Genomic DNA, 18,620 nt, shown 5'->3' with positions numbered 1-18,620 from the left:
ACACACCTGGGTTCCTATGGCAACTCACTCTACAGCAAGGGCAGAGAAGAGCGGTTAAAAACAAACTGCTCCAACTTGCTCACTTCACTGGCGGTTGCCATCTTCAAAGAGTTGTAGTTAAAAAATTATAAATCCTACTCGGAAGAGCTTTATATTCTGAGAATCACAAGACCCAGACCTACATTTTGATGCATAGTTTGTCTCTGAAATATTAAAAATGAAGGCGCAGTCGCAGTTTAGAAATTGCCCTTCAAATTTGAGGTGTCTAGAGTGGAGTTTCAATGAATGTCAATGGGCGGCGTGAGTTGCAAAAAAATGGTCATATTATGAAAACTATCAGGGCTATGGCTTAGCCGTGGACATTTTTAGTGGCAGCAGGGATAGCTGGACGTTTTGATATACGATTTGTGTAGGTGGGCTTCAAAATGACAGAGTGATGGCAGTTTAGAAATCATGTCCTGATTTTTCAGCTCACACTCTAGCTTTTGTCAGCTCCCACTCTAGTTTTGAACATTCCGCCATTCATTCCTATGGGACCAATTTCACCACAAAAACGCCGATATTTCGTGAACCATTCGGCGAAACGTTCCACAAAGTAATAGCACACCAATCGGGAACAATCCGCATGTTTCGGTATATTACTGTCTATGTAGTGTAAAAACTGTGGGAGGAGTTAGGGGGGTAAATTTGGCTATAATAATAAGAATATATATGTGAGATAACAGGAAGTGGTCGCCATGCAAGAACACTTAACAAATGATGACTGATCTGCATGTTCATGAGGGAAAGAAGGATTTGATCCCCTTCACAAAACATGACTTAGTACTTGGTGGCCAATCCCTTGTTGGCAATCACATAGGTCAGACGTTTCCTGGAGTTGGCCCCCAGGTTCGCACACATCTCAGGAGGGATTTTGGCCCACTCCTCTTGGCAGATCCTCTCCAAGTCATTGGTGGCTGATGTTTGGCAACTCGAACTTTCAGCTCCTTCCACAGATTTTCCATCAGATGAAGGTCTGGAGACTGGCTAGGCCACTCCAGGACCTTAATGTGCTTCTTCTTGAGCCACTCCTTTGTTGCCTTGGCCGTGTGTTTTGGGTCATTGTCATGCTGGAACACCCATCCACAACCCATTTTCAATGCCCTGGCTGAAGGAAGAAGGTTCTCACACAAGATTTGATGGTACATTGCCCCGTCCATCGTCCCTTTGATGCGGTGCAGTTGTCCTGTCCCCTTAGCAGAAAAACACCCCCAAAGCAGAATGTTTCCACCACCATGTTTCACAGTTGGGATGGTGTTCTTGGGGTCATAGGCAGCATTCTTCCTCCTCCAAACACGGCGAGTTGAGTTGATGCCAAAGAGCTTGATTTTGGTCTCATCTGACCACAACACTTCCCACCAGTCCTCCTCTGCATCATTCAGATATTCAGTGGCAGACTTCAGACGGGCCTGGACATGTGCTTTCTTGAGCAGAGGGACCTTGCGGGCACTGCAGGATTTCAGTCCTTGTCGGCGTAGTGTGTTACCAATTGTTTTCTTGATGACTGTGGTCCCAGCTGCCTGGAGATCATTGACAAGATCCTCACGTGTAGTTCTGGGATGATTCCTCACTGTTCTCATGATCATTGACACTCCACGAGGTGAGATCTTGCACGGTGCACCAGACCTAGGGAGACTGACACTTGTTTTGTGTTTCTTCCATTTGTGAATGATTGCACCAACTGTTGTCACCTTCTCACCACTCCACGAGGTGAGATCTTGCATGGTGCTACCACATGGATGAAGATAAAATGGAAAAATTCATAAAAGTATGGGGCAGATGGTATGATTTTAAAACATCAAAGAGATACCTGGAAGTGGTCAGAGTATAAAGAGTAGGGACAGCTTAATTGAAAGGTAGTAGTGTCTCGTAGGAGGGTAAGAGAGAGGAGGCATGAGAAGAGGGGGGTGAATATAGATGGAAAGAATATTTGAAGAACTAGAAATAAAAGAAAATGGTATATATAGGCAGGAGAAATTTGTTGGGTGAGGGGCGGAAAGATGGAGGGAGGGGAAGGGAATAGGTAAATTTATGTGAAAATTTGTGTTTTGAAATGTTTGACATAAAGTTGATTTTGTAATAAAAAATTAATAAAAGATATAATAAAAAAACAAACAAACAAACAAACATGTCTATACTCACCTAGTTTGTGCAGTGGTTTTGCACAGAGCAGCCGTGCTCCTCCTCTTCTTGGGTCCCCCGCTGGCGCTCCTGCCTCTCTCTCCTGTCGGGTGTCAGCTTGCTATGGGGGCACCCGAGAATGCGCACTCCCCAGCCACTGCCCCGTGTGTCCATTCATCCACAGAGCCACGGCTCGGTACCACCCCCTCTGTCTTCTCATTGGCTCACTGGCTATGATTGACAGCAGCGGGAGCCAATGGCTCCCACTGCTCTCTCAGCCAACGAAACCAGAGAGAGTCCCGGGATAACCGAGACTCCAGTGCAGATCACTGGATCGAGAGGCGGCTTAGGTGAGTATTAGGGGGGACCAGGGGCGGACTGACCATTTGGAAACTTGGGCACTGCCCGAGGGCCCGGGGTCAGTAGGGGGCCCCATGAGATGCCCCTGGTACCTTTTTCATAGGCTTTTTTGAGTTTGTGCAAGGACACAGGGGCCCCCATGATCCCCTATTGCCTGGGGGCCCCATGAGTTGTCAGTCCGCCCCTGGGGGGGGACTGGGGGGATGCTGCACAGAGAACATTCTTTATCTTCATCCATCGAAGACATGAAGGTAAAGAACCTTGAGCCTTTACAACCACTTTAACCACTTCAATACCGGACCCCCCTTTCCCCCCCTTCCAGTCCGGACGCTTCCCCCCCCCCTTCCAGTCCGGACGCTTTCCCCGCCTTCCAGTCCGGACGCTTTTCACTCCCCTTCCAGTCCGGACACTTTCACCCCCTTCTAGTCCGGACACTATCCCCCCCTTCCAGTCCGGACGCTTTCACCCCCTTCTAGTCCGGACACTATCCCCCCCTTCCAGTCCAGACACTATCCCCCCCTTCCAGTCCGGACACTTTCCCCCCTTCCAGTCCGGACACTTTCCCCCCCTTCCAGTCCGGACACTTTCCCCCCCTTCCAGTCCGGACACTTTGCCCCCCTTCCAGTCCGGACACTTTCCCCCCCTTCCAGTCCGGACACTTTCCCCCCCCTTCCAGTCCGGACGCTTTTCACTCCCCTTCCAGTCCGGACGCTTTCCCCCCCTTCCAGTCCGGACGCTTTCCCCCCCTTCCAGTCCGGACGCTTTCCCCCCCCTTCCAGTCCGGATACTTTCACCCTCCTTCCTGTCCAGGCCAATTTTCAGCTTTCAGCGCTATCACACTTTGAATGAAAATTGCGCAGTCATGCAACACTGTACCCATATGAAATTTTTATCATTTTTTTCACACAAATAAAGCTTTCTTTTGGTGGTATGTAATCACCACTGTGTTTTTATTTTATGCTAAATAAAACAAAAAACACCTGAAACGTTTGAAAAAAAAAATGCACTTTTCTTCGTTTCTGTTATAAACTTTTGCAAATAAATAACATTTCTTCATAAATTTAGGTCAAAATGTATTCTGCTCCATTTCTTTGGTGAAAATAATAATAATAATTGAATTTGTAATTTTTTTTTAAATGTTTCTATTTTTTTTTTTTTATTACTTTTTTTCTTTTTTTTACTATTTTATTGTTCAGCACACTGTGACCAAAGCAATACACTGTTACCATAGTAATATTGAATTACTCTGGACGTGTGATCAGGATTTTTTTTTTTAACACATTATGATTGCTAATTCCAGTGTATTTTCATTGATATTTACAATCGTTACTGAAAGAAAACAGATTAATTCAGTCTTTTGTTGTGATTAGCTGTGATTGGGCAAAGCTGATCACATGATACAGATGGGTTGTGATTGGCTTGGACTGTATCATGTGACTGCCTTGACCAGTCACAGCTAACAACATAATTGTATACCAGGGGCGGACTGACACCTCATGGGGCCCCCCGGGCAATTGGGATATCATGGGGCCCCTGTGTCCTTGCCCAAACTCAAAAAAAGCCTATGAAAAAGGTACCAGGGGCATCTCATGGGCCCCCCTACTGACCCCCGGGCCCTCGGGCAGTGCCCGAGTTTCCAAATGGTCAGTCCACCCCTGGTAGGGACCCCTATGACAGCGCTGCCTTTCACACAATGAGAGATTTTATTACTCTAATGGGCTTATTGAATAAAACAAGGATTACAACCAGGGGCGGACTGACAACTCATGGGGCCCCCGGGCAATAGGGGATCATGGGGCCCCTGTGTCCTTGCCCAAACTCAAAAAAGCCTATGAAAAAGGTACCAGGGGCATCTCATGGGGCCCCCTACTGACCCTGGGCCCTCGGGCAGTGCCAGAGTTTCCAAATGGTCAGTCCGCCCCTGTTGTATACAATGGATGGCATGACCGGAAGCCATCCATTGTATACAATTGACATGTGATCTGCTGTGATTGGTCACATGACACTGGCCAGTGTACTGATAGGTCATCGATTGTGTCCCGTAGACAAAGCCGATGACAGATCGCGCTGCTGTGTGGCCCCGCTGCCGTGTGAGTGGCTCGTTTTGACAGGACGACATATGGTGCCCAGTCGCAACCAGGGGTGGACTGACAACTCATGGGGCCCCAGGGCAATGGGGGATCATGGGGCCCCTGTTTCCTTGCCCAAGCTCAAAAAAGCCTATGAAAAAGGTACCAGGGGCATCTCATGGGGCCCCCTACTGACCCCGGGCCCTCGAGCAGTGCCCGAGTTTCCAAATGGTCAGTCCGCCCCTGGTCACAACGGCGAGTGTCCCCCCCGGCTGTCAATCTGCTATAGGCCGGGAGGGAAGCAGGAAACCAAAGCAGAAAAATAATAGCAGATTAAACCTCAACTGTAACAAAATGGCATTTATTTTGCTAAAGTAATATGTATCATAAACCATTCCTTTTTTTTTTTAAGAAGTATATATTATAAAATATGTATTGTCACCTTTTATAACTATTGCTCCATGTCAGTGCTTCTGATTCCCTGTACTCTCTTTGCAGCCACTGCTTCTCTCTATGCAGTCGGATGAAGGCTGCCTGGCATTTTCTGGATGGTGACTACAGTGGATCATGCCTGTGTAATGTGTGCTGAACCGGCAACTTGTCGACTCCATCAGAATCATATGAGACAGGCTGACAATGCAGGAGCACATAGATAGAGCACTGCCACCCAGGGGCGGACTGACCATTTGGAAACTCGGGCACTGCCCGAGGGCCTAGGGTCAGTAGGGGGCCCCCATGAGATGCCCCTGGTACCTTTTTCATAGGCTTTTTTTGCGTTTGGGCAAGGACACAGGGGCCCCATGATCCCCTATTGCCCGGGGGCCCCATGAGTTGTCAGTCTGCCCCTGCTGTCACCCTATAGCAGGAGGTGCTTGAACAAGGACCTTCATTGCTGGATCACCAGAGATTATTAAAATTGACCTTTCCCCATTTTATTGACAAGAAATCATGTCACACTCATTTAGAAAAAAAAAAAATTACTTTACCTACTTTTTATGTGTCCACTGCCTTGTTCCCCTGAAGGCACTAGAGACAATGACGGCTGCACAGATATCCCCCAGGAAGCCAACCTCACTAGTGCCCAGGGGCGGACTGACCATTTGGAAACAGAGATATTATGGCGTCCATATTATTATATTATAATATGGCCTGATTCCAAGTGATTCGTGAAAACAGAAACCTGCAGGTCTAGAAGGACTATTGAAGCAGATCAAGAGAGGAATAACAGGGGGAAACCCTGAACAGAACTCATATCAGAAAAAAAAAACACTTCTAGGGGTACAATGGTGGATCCCACAGCTACCCAGGGAACCAAATTATATTCCCACAAAGTCAGCTTGACCATAGCAAATGGTACATGGCAAAACACATACAGAGGTAGGCAGGGAATGGCAGGTAAACCTCTTCTCTTAACCATTAGCTGCCCAGCCAATGGCCGTTTGGTGGCTGGCAAAATCCTTCAGCGTTCTGGGTGGACGCACCTGCGTTCTGGTTTGCGCACCTGCAGAGCCGCGCAGCGGCGCGATCTGTCACCGGCTGCGTACCTCGGACACGGCCGATGACAGATCTGAGTATCGGCCCCGTTGCCGGTACCATGTGCCGGTACCAATCACAGCAGGTCACATGACAGTTGTATACAATGGATGGCTTCCTTTCATGCCATTCATTGTATACAAGTGTTTCTAGCTGTGAATGGCCACAGCGATCACATGCACAAGCAGGGCCAATCATAGCCCAGCTGGTCATGTGAGCCGTGGCCAAATCACAGCTAAGCACAAAAAAAAAAAAAAAAACCCTGAATGAATCGATGTCATTCACGTAAACGCTTGCTTATAGCAAAGTAATTCTTTGCTATAAGCAAAGTGTGTAAAAAAAAAAAAACAACAAAATACTGATCACTTCCCAAAGTAGTACAATGTTACTATGGTAACATTGTACTACTTTGGTCAAAGTGAAATATGAAAAAAAATCTTAAAAAAAGAAAAAATAAAAAATTAAAAATAAAAAAAAAATTAAATTTTTTTTTCATACTGTCACCAGTCAGTGATGATGCTGTAATGCACTGGTGACAGTATGTAAAAAAAAAAAATAGTGAAAATAATTTTTTTGAATTTTTTCAATTTTCCAAAAAGCTATGACAAAAAAAATACAACTTCAAAAAACTCGCCATGCCTCTTATGAAGTACGTCGGACTCTCTACTCTGCAAAAAGGGGTCATTTGGGGATATCTGTACTGTCCTGACATTTGGGGGATATCTGTACTGTCCTGACATTTGGGGGATATCTGTCCCGTCCTGACATTTGGGGGATATCTGTCCCATCCTGACATTTGGGGGATATCTGTACTGTCCTGACATTTGGGGGATATCTGTACCGTCCTGACATTTGGGGGATATCTGTACCGTCCTGACATTTGGGGGATATCTGTACCGTCCTGACATTTGGGGGATATCTGTACCGTCCTGACATTTGGGGGATATCTGTACCGTCCTGACATTTGGGGGATATCTGTACCGTCCTGACATTTGGGGGATATCTGTCCTGTTCTGACATTTGGGGGATATCTGTCCTGTTCTGACATATGGGGGATATCTGTCCTGTTCTGACATTTGGGGGATATCTGTCCTGTTCTGACATTTGGGGGATATCTGTACCGTTCTGACATTTGGGGGATATCTGTCCTGTCCTGACATTTGGGGATATCTGTACTGTTCTGACATTTGGGGGATATCTGTACTGTCCTGACATTTGGGGGATATCTGTACTGTCCTGACATTTGGGGGATATCTGTACTGTCCTGACATTTGGGGGATATCTGTACTGTCCTGACATTTGGGGATATCTGTACTGTCCTGACATTTGGGGGATATCTGTACTGTCCTGACATTTGGGGGATATCTGTACCGTCCTGACATTCTTGGACCTCAAGAAATTAGATTGGCTGTCAGTACTTCAGGATTGATCAATATTCAGATCTATACCATAGTTTGTGAACTCTATAACTTTCCTACAAACTAAATAATACATCCTAATTTGGGTTATGTTCACCAAAGACATGTAGCAGAATACATCTCGGCCTAAATTTATGAAGAACAATTATTTATTTGCAAACTTCAATAACAGAAACAAAAACAATGTGTTTTTTTTCAAAATTTTGGGTCTTTTTTGTTAATTTAGCAAAAAATAAAAACCCCAGCGGTGATTAAATTCCACCAAAAGAAAGCTCTAGTTGTGTGAAGAAAATGATAAAATTTAAGTTTGGGTACAATGTTGTATGACCGCGCAATTGTCATTCAAAGTGTGAGAGCGCTGAAAACTGACCTGGGCAGGAAGGGGGTAAAATTGCCCGGTATTGAATTGGTTGTGTCATTTTTGATGAAGGTCAAGTCAGGATTCAAAAACAATTATCTCTCTAATTTTTCTGAGCAAAGTTTTAACATACAAAAAGTATTAAAAGAAAACAATTCACTGGGCAAACATTGCTTTCCTGAATTTATTTAGTGAAAAAACAAACCAACCAAAACGTAACCTCGTTCCAAACATTTAGGATCCGGCAGTCCACATGCATTTAGTTCCCTGACAAGGGGATGTTTTCATGCAGGTACTGCAGAGCCAGATCTGCCCATTTCATTTCCTGCTCTTTAACCGATTCCACTGCCCCGCCGTTATCATGTTCAGGCTCTGGAAGTTCATTCTGTGCAGAAAAAGAGAAAAAAAAAAAACACAACTCATTTCTATTCTGAGCAAACATTGGTCAAAATAGTGGGTTTATCCTGCATAATTATTAAAAGACTTTTCCTTCTTCTCTGTATAATAAGGGCTCCTCCTAAAACTCATATATGACTTTTTAATTTTTAATTTTTTTTTAAGCCAAACTTTAACCACTTCAATACTGGGCATTCCCCCCCCCCCCCCCCCTTCCTGCCCAGGCCAATTTTCAGCTTTCAGCACTGTCGCACTTTGAATGACAGTTGCACGGTCATGCAACACTGTATCCAAACAAAATTTGTATGTATTTATTTTTTTATTCTGAGAAAGATAGAGCTTTCTTTTGGTGGTGTTTAATCATTTTATTTTTTGCTTAAACGAAAAAGGCCAAACATATTGAAAAAAAATAAATTTTCCTTAGTTTTTGTTATTATTATTATTATTATACAGTATTTATAAAGCGCCAATGGTTTGCTCAGCGCTGTACATTACAATGGGAGACAATACATGAAACAGTACAATACCAATACAATGCGATACACAGGGGGATCGAGGGCCCTGCTCCTTGGAGCTTACAATCTAGGAGGGAGGGGATGGTGGCACAGGAGGAGATAGCTGTGGGGGATGGAGTGGTTGGAAGAGTGGAGGAGGTCGGCAAGTTAGCAGGGGGTGGGGTAGGCTTCCCTGAAGAGATGGGTTTTCAGGGTGCGCCTAAAGGAGAGGAGAGTAGGTGATAATCTGATGGGTTGGGGCAGGGAGTTCCAGAGGATGGGTGATGCCCTGGAGAAGTCCTGGAGGCGGGCATGGGAGGAGGAGACCAGGGAACTAGAGAGAAGGAGGTCTTGTGAGGAGCGGAGTGTGCGTGTTGGGCGGTACTTGGATATTAGGTCAGTGATGTAGTTCGGGGCAGTATGGTGGACGGCTTTGTACGTCAGTGTTAGGATTTTGAATTTGATCCGTTGCGCAATCGGAAGCCAGTGGAGGGATTGGCAGAGGGGGGTGGCGGACACTGAATGGAGGCCAGTGGAGGGATTGGCAGAGGGGGGTGGAGGACACTGAATGGAGGCCAGTGGAGGGATTGGCAGAGGGGGGTGGAGGACACTGAGTGGAGGCCAGTGGAGGGATTGGCAGAGAGGGGTGGAGGACACTGAGTGGAGGCCAGTGGAGGGATTGGCAGAGAGGGGTGGAGGACACTGAATGGAGGCCAGTGGAGGGATTGGCAGAGGGGGGTGGAGGACACTGAGTGGAGGCCAGTGGAGGGATTGGCAGAGAGGGGTGGAGGACACTGAATGGAGGCCAGTGGAGGGATTGGCAGAGGGGGGTGGAGGACACTGAGTGGAGGCCAGTGGAGGGATTGGCAGAGGGGGGTGGCGGACACTGAATGGAGGCCAGTGGAGGGATTGGCAGAGGGGGGTGGCGGACACTGAATGGAGGCCAGTGGAGGGATTGGCAGAGAGGGGTGGAGGACACTGAATGGAGGCCAGTGGAGGGATTGGCAGAGGGGGGTGGCGGACACTGAATGGAGGCCAGTGGAGGGATTGGCAGAGAGGGGTGGAGGACACTGAATGGAGGCCAGTGGAGGGATTGGCAGAGGGGGGTGGCGGACACTGAGTGGAGGCCAGTGGAGGGATTGGCAGAGGGGGGTGGCGGACACTGAATGGAGGCCAGTGGAGGGATTGGCAGAGAGGGGTGGAGGACACTGAATGGAGGCCAGTGGAGGGATTGGCAGAGGGGGGTGGCGGACACTGAATGGAGGCCAGTGGAGGGATTGGCAGAGAGGGGTGGAGGACACTGAATGGAGGCCAGTGGAGGGATTGGCAGAGGGGGGTGGCGGACACTGAATGGAGGCCAGTGGAGGGATTGGCAGAGGGGGGTGGCGGACACTGAATGGAGGCCAGTGGAGGGATTGGCAGAGTGGGAAAATTTAGCAAATAAGTAATTTTTCTCCTTTACTGATGTGCGCTAATGAGGGAGCACTGATGGACACCGCTAAATGTTCCCTGTGTGAATTGCCGGTTACCGGCTCCCCTCTCCTCACACTGTGACACCACGTGTGGAAAGGACTGCCACTAACCGGCAAGTCTGTTTACAGTCTGATCTGATTGGACACAGTGGATCACATCGTAAGGGGCCGCTGTGATAGACCCTTTACCGTGATTTGTGATCACTTGTGTCTGAAGCACTGGGTGCGTCTGGTCGTGGCAGGACCTTTACAGACGCCCTCCCACCCACATGGAAGAAAAATATATTTGAAATGCTACAATTTTGGCCGTATTCAATATATTTCAAAATATATTTCAATAAATATATATATACTGCATGTTGAAATGCGTTATTACAAAATATATGAAAACTATTTTTAAAAATACATTTCCAATATCCTGTATGTCTTTAAAAATACAAATCTACATTTTTGGAATGCATTTACAAATATATGTAAAAATGACTTTTTATCTGTTAAAAAAAAAACCTGAAGAATATATTTAATAATAGATATTTTTAAAAATATATAGTTTTTAACCGCCTCCCGCCCGCCATATAAGGAAGTGACGGGCGCAAGGCGGTTCTCTCGTTCTGGGAGGACATCACATGACGTCCTCCCACTCTAACCCCTCGGACACAGAGGATCACCGTTCAACGGAAAGAGCCAAAGATGGCGGTTCGGTCATGTGATCAGCGGTGTCCAATCACAGCTGATCGCATGTAAACAGGGAAATGCTGCTTATCAGCATTTCTCTCCTCACGCGTTGTCACGCTGACAGAGGAGAGGAGAGCCGGTAATCGGCATTCCTCAGAGGGGAAATCTATACCGATCATCAGGGCACTGATGATCAGTGTGCCCTGATGATCAGTGTAGCCCCAGCAGTGCCCATCAATGCCACCTGTCAGTGTCCATCAGCGCCACAAATCAGTGCCTACCAGTGCACATCAAGGCCACATACAGGGGCACATCAGTGCCTACCAGTGCACATCAATGCCACATACAGGGGCACATCAGTGCCTACCAGTGCACATCAATGCCACATACAGGGGCACATCAGTGCCTACCAGTGCACATCAATGCCACATACAGGGGCGCATCAGTGCCTACCAGTGCACATCAATGCCACATACAGGGGCGCATCAGTGCCTACCAGTGCACATCAATGCCACATACAGGGGTGCATCAGTGCCTACCAGTGCACATTAATGCCACATACAGGGGCGCATCACTGCCTACCAGTGCACATCAATACCACATACAGGGGCGCATCAGTGCCTATCAGTGCACATCAATGTCACATACAGGGGTGCATCAGTGCCTATCAGTGCACATCAATGTCACATACAGGGGTGCTTCAGTGCCTACCAGTGCACATCAATGTCACATACAGGGGTGCATCAGTGCCTACCAGTGCACATCAATGTCACATACAGGGGTGCATCAGTGCCTACCAGTGCACATCAATGTCACATACAGGGGCGCATCAGTGCCTATCAGTGTACATTAATGCCACATACAGGGGCGCATCACTGCCTACCAGTGCACATCAATACCACATACAGGGGCGCATCACTGCCTACCAGTGCACATCAATACCACATACAGGGGTGCATCAGTGCCTACCAGTGCACATCAATGCCACATACAGGGGCGCATCAGTGCATATCAGTGCACATCAATGTCACATACAGGGGTGCATAAGTGCCTACCAGTGCACATTAATGCCACATACAGTGGCGGACTGACCATTTGGAAACTCGGCACTGCCCGAGGGCCCGGGGTCAGTAGGGGGCCCCATGAGATGCCCCTGGTACCTTTTTCATAGGCTTTTTTGAGTTTGGGCAAGGACACATGGGCCATGATCCCCTATTGCCCGGGGGCCCCATGAGTTGTTAGTCCGCCCCTGGCCACATCTGAGCTGCCTTTCAGTGCCATCTATCAGTGCCAGTCAGTGCTGCCAGTCAGTGCCACCTAACAGTGCCAGTCAGTGCTGCCTATCAGTGCCCTATATCAGTGCTGCCTTTCAGTGCCCATCAGTGATACCTGTCAATGCCCAACAGTGCCACCTACCAGTGCCTCCTCATCAGTGCCCATCACTGCAGCCTCATTAGCGCACATCAGTGAAGGAGAAAAATCACTTATTTACAAAATTTTATAAACAGAAACTAAGAAAATACAGTTTTTTTTTTCCAAAATTTTCAGTTTTTGGTTTGTTTAGCAAAAAATAAAAACCCCGAGGTGATTAAATACCACCAAAAGAAGCTCTGTCTCAAACACATGATAAACATTTCATATGGGTACAGTGTTGCATGACCATGAAGGTGGAAGTACATTATTACCAGTGGAACAGTCACATCTTCATACGGTAATTTATCTTCTTTCCAGGCGTCATCAACCAAATCTAAAATCCGACCGTCCTTTTGAATCTCGCTGTCCATCGAAGATCTACAGATTGAAATTTAGGGTTAGCATTTTAGAGAACATGGAATTCTGTCACAGGAGTCACATTACAAAACGTCTGTTCGCTTGCAATCATTTTCATCATTTACAGTGATAGGGCTCTGTTCCCTCCTGGCCGCCACACATCTCTATGTCCTTGGAGGACCGGAGCGATGTCACTTCTGGTTCCAGACATTTTTTTTTTAACCACTTCCTGTCCAGCCCATGTATATTAACGGCCGGACGGGAGCAGTGCAGGGGCGGGTGGCCGTTTATAAACGGCCTCCCTGCTTGTGCTCGCTCCCTGTTCTCACGATCCAGTGCCCGCTGTGTCCTCTGGCCACGGTGGAACACCGATCGTTGTACGGGACCTCTGTGTTAGATTGGCCAATCAGTGATCACATGAAGAGTGGTAAGCAAGATGTCACTTCTGACATCGTTGCTTACTATGTATGAAATCTGTGAATGATCACAGAGATCACATGGTACAGGGCCATTCACAACAGCCTTGTACCATGTGACAAGCTTAGACCAATCACAGCTCTCACAGTGTTTCTCAATGGCTGCAAGAATGCAGCCAGAGAGAAGGGAAAAGATTGCTTTTACAGCCTTTATGGGTGTAAAATCAATCAGTGTAAAAAAAAAAAAATGTCTTCATCACCCCCAAGTTGTGCAGTGTCACTATGGTGACATTGTACTGCTAGGGTGACAGTATGTAAAAAAAAAAACATAAATAATAATTAAAAAATAAAATAAAAATGTTAAAAACATTTTTGAAAAATTATAATTTTTGGTTATAAACTAATTTGGGTTATTTTTTTTTACTAAAAAGAAGAACTGAATACATTTTGGCCACGATTTATAAAGAAAGATTATTTATTTGCAAAATGTTATAAGAAAAACTATTTTTTTTCAAAATTTTTTGACTTTTTCATTTATATAGCAAAAAAAAAAAAATCCCAGCGGTGAATAAATACCACCAAAATAAAGTTTTATCTGTCTCAAAAAAATGCTAAAAAAATTCATATGGGTACAGTGTTGCATGACCGCGCAATTGTCATTCAAAGTGTGATAGCGCTGAAAGCTGAAAATTGGCCTGGACTGGAAGGGGGTGAAAGCGTCCGGACTGGAAGGGGGGGAAAGTGTCCGGACTGGAAGGGGGTGAAAGCGTCCGGACTGGAAGGGGGTGAAAGCGTCCGGACTGGAAGGGGGTGAAAGCGTCCGGACTGGAAGGGGGTGAAAGCGTCCGGACTGGAAGGGGGTGAAAGCGTCCGGACTGGAAAGGGGGTGAAAGCGTCCGGACTGGAAAGGGGGTGAAAGCGTCCGGACTGGAAGGGGGGTGAAAGCGTCCGGACTGGAAGGGGGGTGAAAGCGTCCGGACTGGAAGGGGGGGAAAGCGTCCGGACTGGAAGGGGGGGAAAGTGTCCGGACTGGAAGGGGGGTGAAAGTGTCCGGACTGGAAGGGGGGGAAAGCGTCCGGACTGGAAGGGGGTGAAAGCGTCCGGACTGGAAGGGGGTGAAAGCGTCCGGACTGGAAGGGGGGTGAAAGCGTCCGGACTGGAAGGGGGTGAAAGCGTCCGGACTGGAAGGGGGGTGAAAGTGTCCGGACTGGAAGGGGGGTGAAAGTGTCCGGACTGGAAGGGGGGGAAAGTGTCCGGACTGGAAGTGGTTAAAGCACTAGAGCAATGCTTTTTTTTTTTTGATCCAATGCTTTACATTACAGAGGAGAGATGTGGGGTCTTATTGACCCCCAATATCTCCATAAAGAGGACCTGTCACGAATTATGTCTTACTGACCCCATATCTCTCCATAAAGAGGACCTGTCACTAATTATGTCTCACTGACCGCAAATCTCTCCATAAAGAGGACCTGTCACTAATTATGTCTCATTGACCCCCCATATCTCTCCATAAAGAGGACCTGTCACTAATTATGTCTTATTGACCCCGTATCTCTCCATAAAGAGGACCTGTCACTAATTATGTCTCACTGACCCCATATCTCTCCATAAAGAGGACCTGTCACTAATTAGGTCTCACTGACCCCATATCTCTCCATAAAGAGGACCTGTCACTAATTATGTCTTACAGACCCCATATCTCTCCATAAAGAGGACCTGTCACTAATTATGTCTTACAGACCCCATGTCTCTCCATAAAGAGGACCTGTCACTAATTATGTCTCACTGACCCCGTATCTCTCCATAAAGAGGACCTGTCACTAATTATGTCTCACTGACCCCGTATCTCTCCATAAAGAGGACCTGTCACTAATTATGTCTCACTGACCCCATATCTCTCCATAAAGAGGACCTGTCACTAATTATGTCTCACTGACCCCGTATCTCTCCATAAAGAGGACCTGTCACTAATTATGTCTCACTGACCCCGTATCTCTCCATAAAGAGGACCTGTCACTAATTATTCCTATCACAAGGGATGCATGCATTTCTTGTGAGAAGAATAAAAGTGATTGCAATTTTTTTTAAAAGGAACAGTGCAAAAAAATAAAAAGACCTCCTCTGTAACTTTACACTGCTAACTTGTAGAAATGTTTAAAGCATCGCCGATGGAGATTTTTAAGTACCGCAGTTTCACGCCATTCCATGAGTGTGCACAATTTTAAAGCGTGACATGTTGGGTATCTATTTACTCGCCGTAACATCCTCTTGCATATTTTACAAAATAACTGGGGTATATATTGTTTTTTTTCATCAAAGTGTATTTTTTTTCAAAAAATATATATCCATTTTTAAAAACTGCGCATTTCAGTGCATTTTGAATTTTTGGTTTTGGCACCAGAATTTTCATTTCGGTGCACCACTATGAAAAACATGCAAAAAAAAAAAACAACCGCGATACACGTTTTGCTCAGTGCCAAAATCTGGTTCTTTAGAAGGAGAGGTGGAAGACCCATCCGAATGAGGGGTGCTGCTATTAAAATGTGCAAAAAAAAGTACAAAAGCGCGAGGCGGCAGCATCGCTCAGGTGTGAACGCGGCCTAAGTCCCCCTCCACCACAAACATTTTACATATTTATTGTGACCAAAAAAAAAATTCTAAAGCAGAAATGTGATAATTGCACAAGCATTCATTTGTTGGCTGCTCAAGTGTCTCTCCCTGACCATGTCGCTATATTACCAAGATTAAAGCCCCATTTCAGGAAGAGGAAAAACTATCCAGTCCCCCTACCTGCCCCAACTCATCCCGTACTGTGAGGGGTGGAGCAGTACTAAACACTCCTAGGAGCCCAAGGTAGGGGGCAGTGCCATGACTGCACCTCCTATTAGGGGGCGGAGCCATGACATCTCCTAGGAGCCCTGGGTAGGGGCGGAGCCATGACTGCGTCTCCTCCTAGGAGCTCAGGGTAGGGGGTGGAGCCATGACTGCGTCTCCTCCTAGGAGCTCAGGGTAGCGAGTGGAGCCATGACTGCGTCTCCTCCTAGGAGCCCAAGGTAGGGGGCAGTGCCATGACTGCACCTCCTATTAGGAGGCGGAGCCATGACGGCATCTCCTAGGAGCCCTGGTTAGGAGCGGAGCCATGAGTGTGTCTCCTCCTAGGAGCCCAGGGTAGGAGGCGGAGCCATGCCTGCATCTCCTAGGAGCCCAGGGTAGGGGGCGGAGCCATGACTGCATCTCCTCCTAGGAGCCCTGGGTAGGGGGCGGAGCCATGACTGCATCTCCTCCTAGGAGCCCAGGGTAGGGGGCGGAGCCATGACTGCACCTTCTATTAGGGGGCAGAGCCATGACTGCATCTCCTCCTAGGAGCCCAAGGTAGGGGGCGGAGCCATGACTGCATCTCCTCATAGGAGCCCAGGGTAGGGGGCGGAGCCATGACTGCACCTCCTCCTAGGAGCCCAGGGTAGGGGGCGGAGCCATGACTGCATCTACTCCTAGGAGCCCAGGGTAGGGGGCGTAGCCATGACTGCATCTCCTCCTAGGAGCCCAGGGAGGGGATGGAGCCATGACTGCACCTTCTATTAGGGGTGGAGCCATGACTGCATCTCCTCCTAGGAGCCCAGGGTAGGGTGCGGAGCCATGACTGCATCTACTCCTAGGAGCCCAGGGTAGGGGGCGTAGCCATGACTGCATCTCCTCCTAGGAGCCCAGGGAGGGGATGGAGCCATGACTGCACCTTCTATTAGGGGTGGAGCCATGACTGCATCTCCTCCTAGGAGCCCAGGGTAGGGGACGGAGCCATGACTGCATCTCCTCCTAGGAGCCCAGGGTAGGGTGCGGAGCCATGACTGCGTCTCCTCCTAGGAGCCCAGGGTAGGGGGCGGAGCCATGACTGCATCTCCTCCTAGGAGCCCAGGGTAGGGGGTGGAGCTATGACTGCCTCTCCTCCTAGGAGCCCAGGGAGGGGATGGAGCCATGACTGCACCTTCTATTAGGGGTGGAGCCATGACTGCATCTCCTCCTAGGAGCCCAGGGTAGGGTGCGGAGCCATGACTGCATCTACTCCTAGGAGCCCAGGGTAGGGGGCGTAGCCATGACTGCATCTCCTCCTAGGAGCCCAGGGAGGGGATGGAGCCATGACTGCATCTACTCCTAGGAGCCCAGGGTAGGGGGCGTAGCCATGACTGCATCTCCTCCTAGGAGCCCAGGGAGGGGATGGAGCCATGACTGCACCTTCTATTAGGGGTGGAGCCATGACTGCATCTCCTCCTAGGAGCCCAGGGTAGGGTGCGGAGCCATGACTGCATCTACTCCTAGGAGCCCAGGGTAGGGGGCGTAGCCATGACTGCATCTCCTCCTAGGAGCCCAGGGTAGGGTGCGGAGCCATGACTGCATCTACTCCTAGGAGCCCAGGGTAGGGGGCGTAGCCATGACTGCATCTCCTCCTAGGAGCCCAGGGAGGGGATGGAGCCATGACTGCATCTACTCCTAGGAGCCCAGGGTAGGGGGCGTAGCCATGACTGCATCTCCTCCTAGGAGCCCAGGGAGGGGATGGAGCCATGACTGCACCTTCTATTAGGGGTGGAGCCATGACTGCATCTCCTCCTAGGAGCCCAGGGTAGGGTGCAGAGCCATGGCTGCGTCTCCTCCTAGGAGCCCAGGGTAGGGGGCGGAGCCATGACTGCATCTCCTCCTAGGAGCCCAGGGTAGGGGGTGGAGCCATGACTGCCTCTCCTCCTAGGAGGCCAAGGTAGGGGGCAGAGCCATGACTGCATCTCCTCTTAGGAGCCCAGGGTAGGGGGTGGAGCCATGACTGCACCTCCTATTAGGGGGCAGAGCCATGACTGCATCTCCTCCTAGAAGCCCAGGGTAGGGGGTGGAGCCATGACTGCATCTCCTATTAGCTGTCCAGGATAGGGGGCGGAGCCATGACACCTTGGGCTCACAGGACGTGGGTGGAGTGACCCTGTGTGTCATTCAGCTGGGGGTGGGGTAGCATACAGGGGCAGCCCCAGAGACATGGGGTGTAGAGTAGCCAAAGCTGATTTTTTTTTCTCTTTTGAGTGCTTTTTCTCTATTTATACCCCAAAAAACCCTTTCACCTCAGAAGGTCTGCTCCCCCCACCTGGGGGTGACACTGCCCCCCCCCCCATATAAAGCCCCCCTCCTCTGACACACCAGACAAGGCATTGCCATTCCCACAGGTGCACAACATCTCCATACCTCCCCCCCTTTTCTGTGTGCGGCTATGAAGAACAAGCCGCCATCATTACCGCGACCACGTGACCCTACTCACCCCTCCACCGACACTCAGACGTCACGTGACCGGGCTCCAGAGGAACGTCGTGTTGCCAGGTGACGCGTTTTAGCGTAGGCGGGTCAGAACGAGCCCTGCAGGGAAACGTTTTGTTGCCTGGCGACGCGTGAGGGAGGCGGGGCGACGAGGGCGAGGGGTGGAGACGGACTGTTTGCAGAGTGACGCAGGTAAAGGGCGGGACGAAT

The 18,620-nt window shown here is 48.6% G+C and overlaps 1 protein-coding gene across 2 annotated transcripts; it reads right to left on the bottom strand.

The window, feature by feature from the left end:
• Positions 1-8,068: 8,068 nt before the first annotated feature.
• Positions 8,069-18,595, bottom strand: LOC149456238 (anaphase-promoting complex subunit 13). Of its 2 annotated transcripts, none has more exons than XM_089685294.1 (3): positions 18,342-18,595; positions 12,621-12,726; positions 8,069-8,283 (listed from the first exon to the last, which is right to left on the bottom strand). In XM_089685294.1, the coding sequence occupies exons 2-3, from the start codon at positions 12,717-12,719 to the stop codon at positions 8,158-8,160; spliced, it is 225 nt and encodes a 74-aa protein (XP_089541420.1). In that variant the 5' UTR covers positions 12,720-12,726; positions 18,342-18,595; the 3' UTR covers positions 8,069-8,157. The 2 variants fall into 2 exon arrangements, with proteins under 2 accessions (XP_089541420.1, XP_089541419.1); XM_089685293.1 differs by having other exon boundaries at positions 18,415-18,590.
• Positions 18,596-18,620: the final 25 nt, after the last annotated feature.

This window comes from Staurois parvus, unplaced genomic scaffold (assembly GCF_062004578.1).
Source record: "Staurois parvus isolate SC_StPar_1 unplaced genomic scaffold, SC_StPar_1.0 ptg000368l, whole genome shotgun sequence".
NCBI classification, from domain to species: Eukaryota; Metazoa; Chordata; class Amphibia; order Anura; family Ranidae; genus Staurois; species Staurois parvus.
The sequence above is the reverse complement of the archived record's forward strand: the minus strand, read 5'-3'. Positions and strand labels throughout refer to the sequence as shown.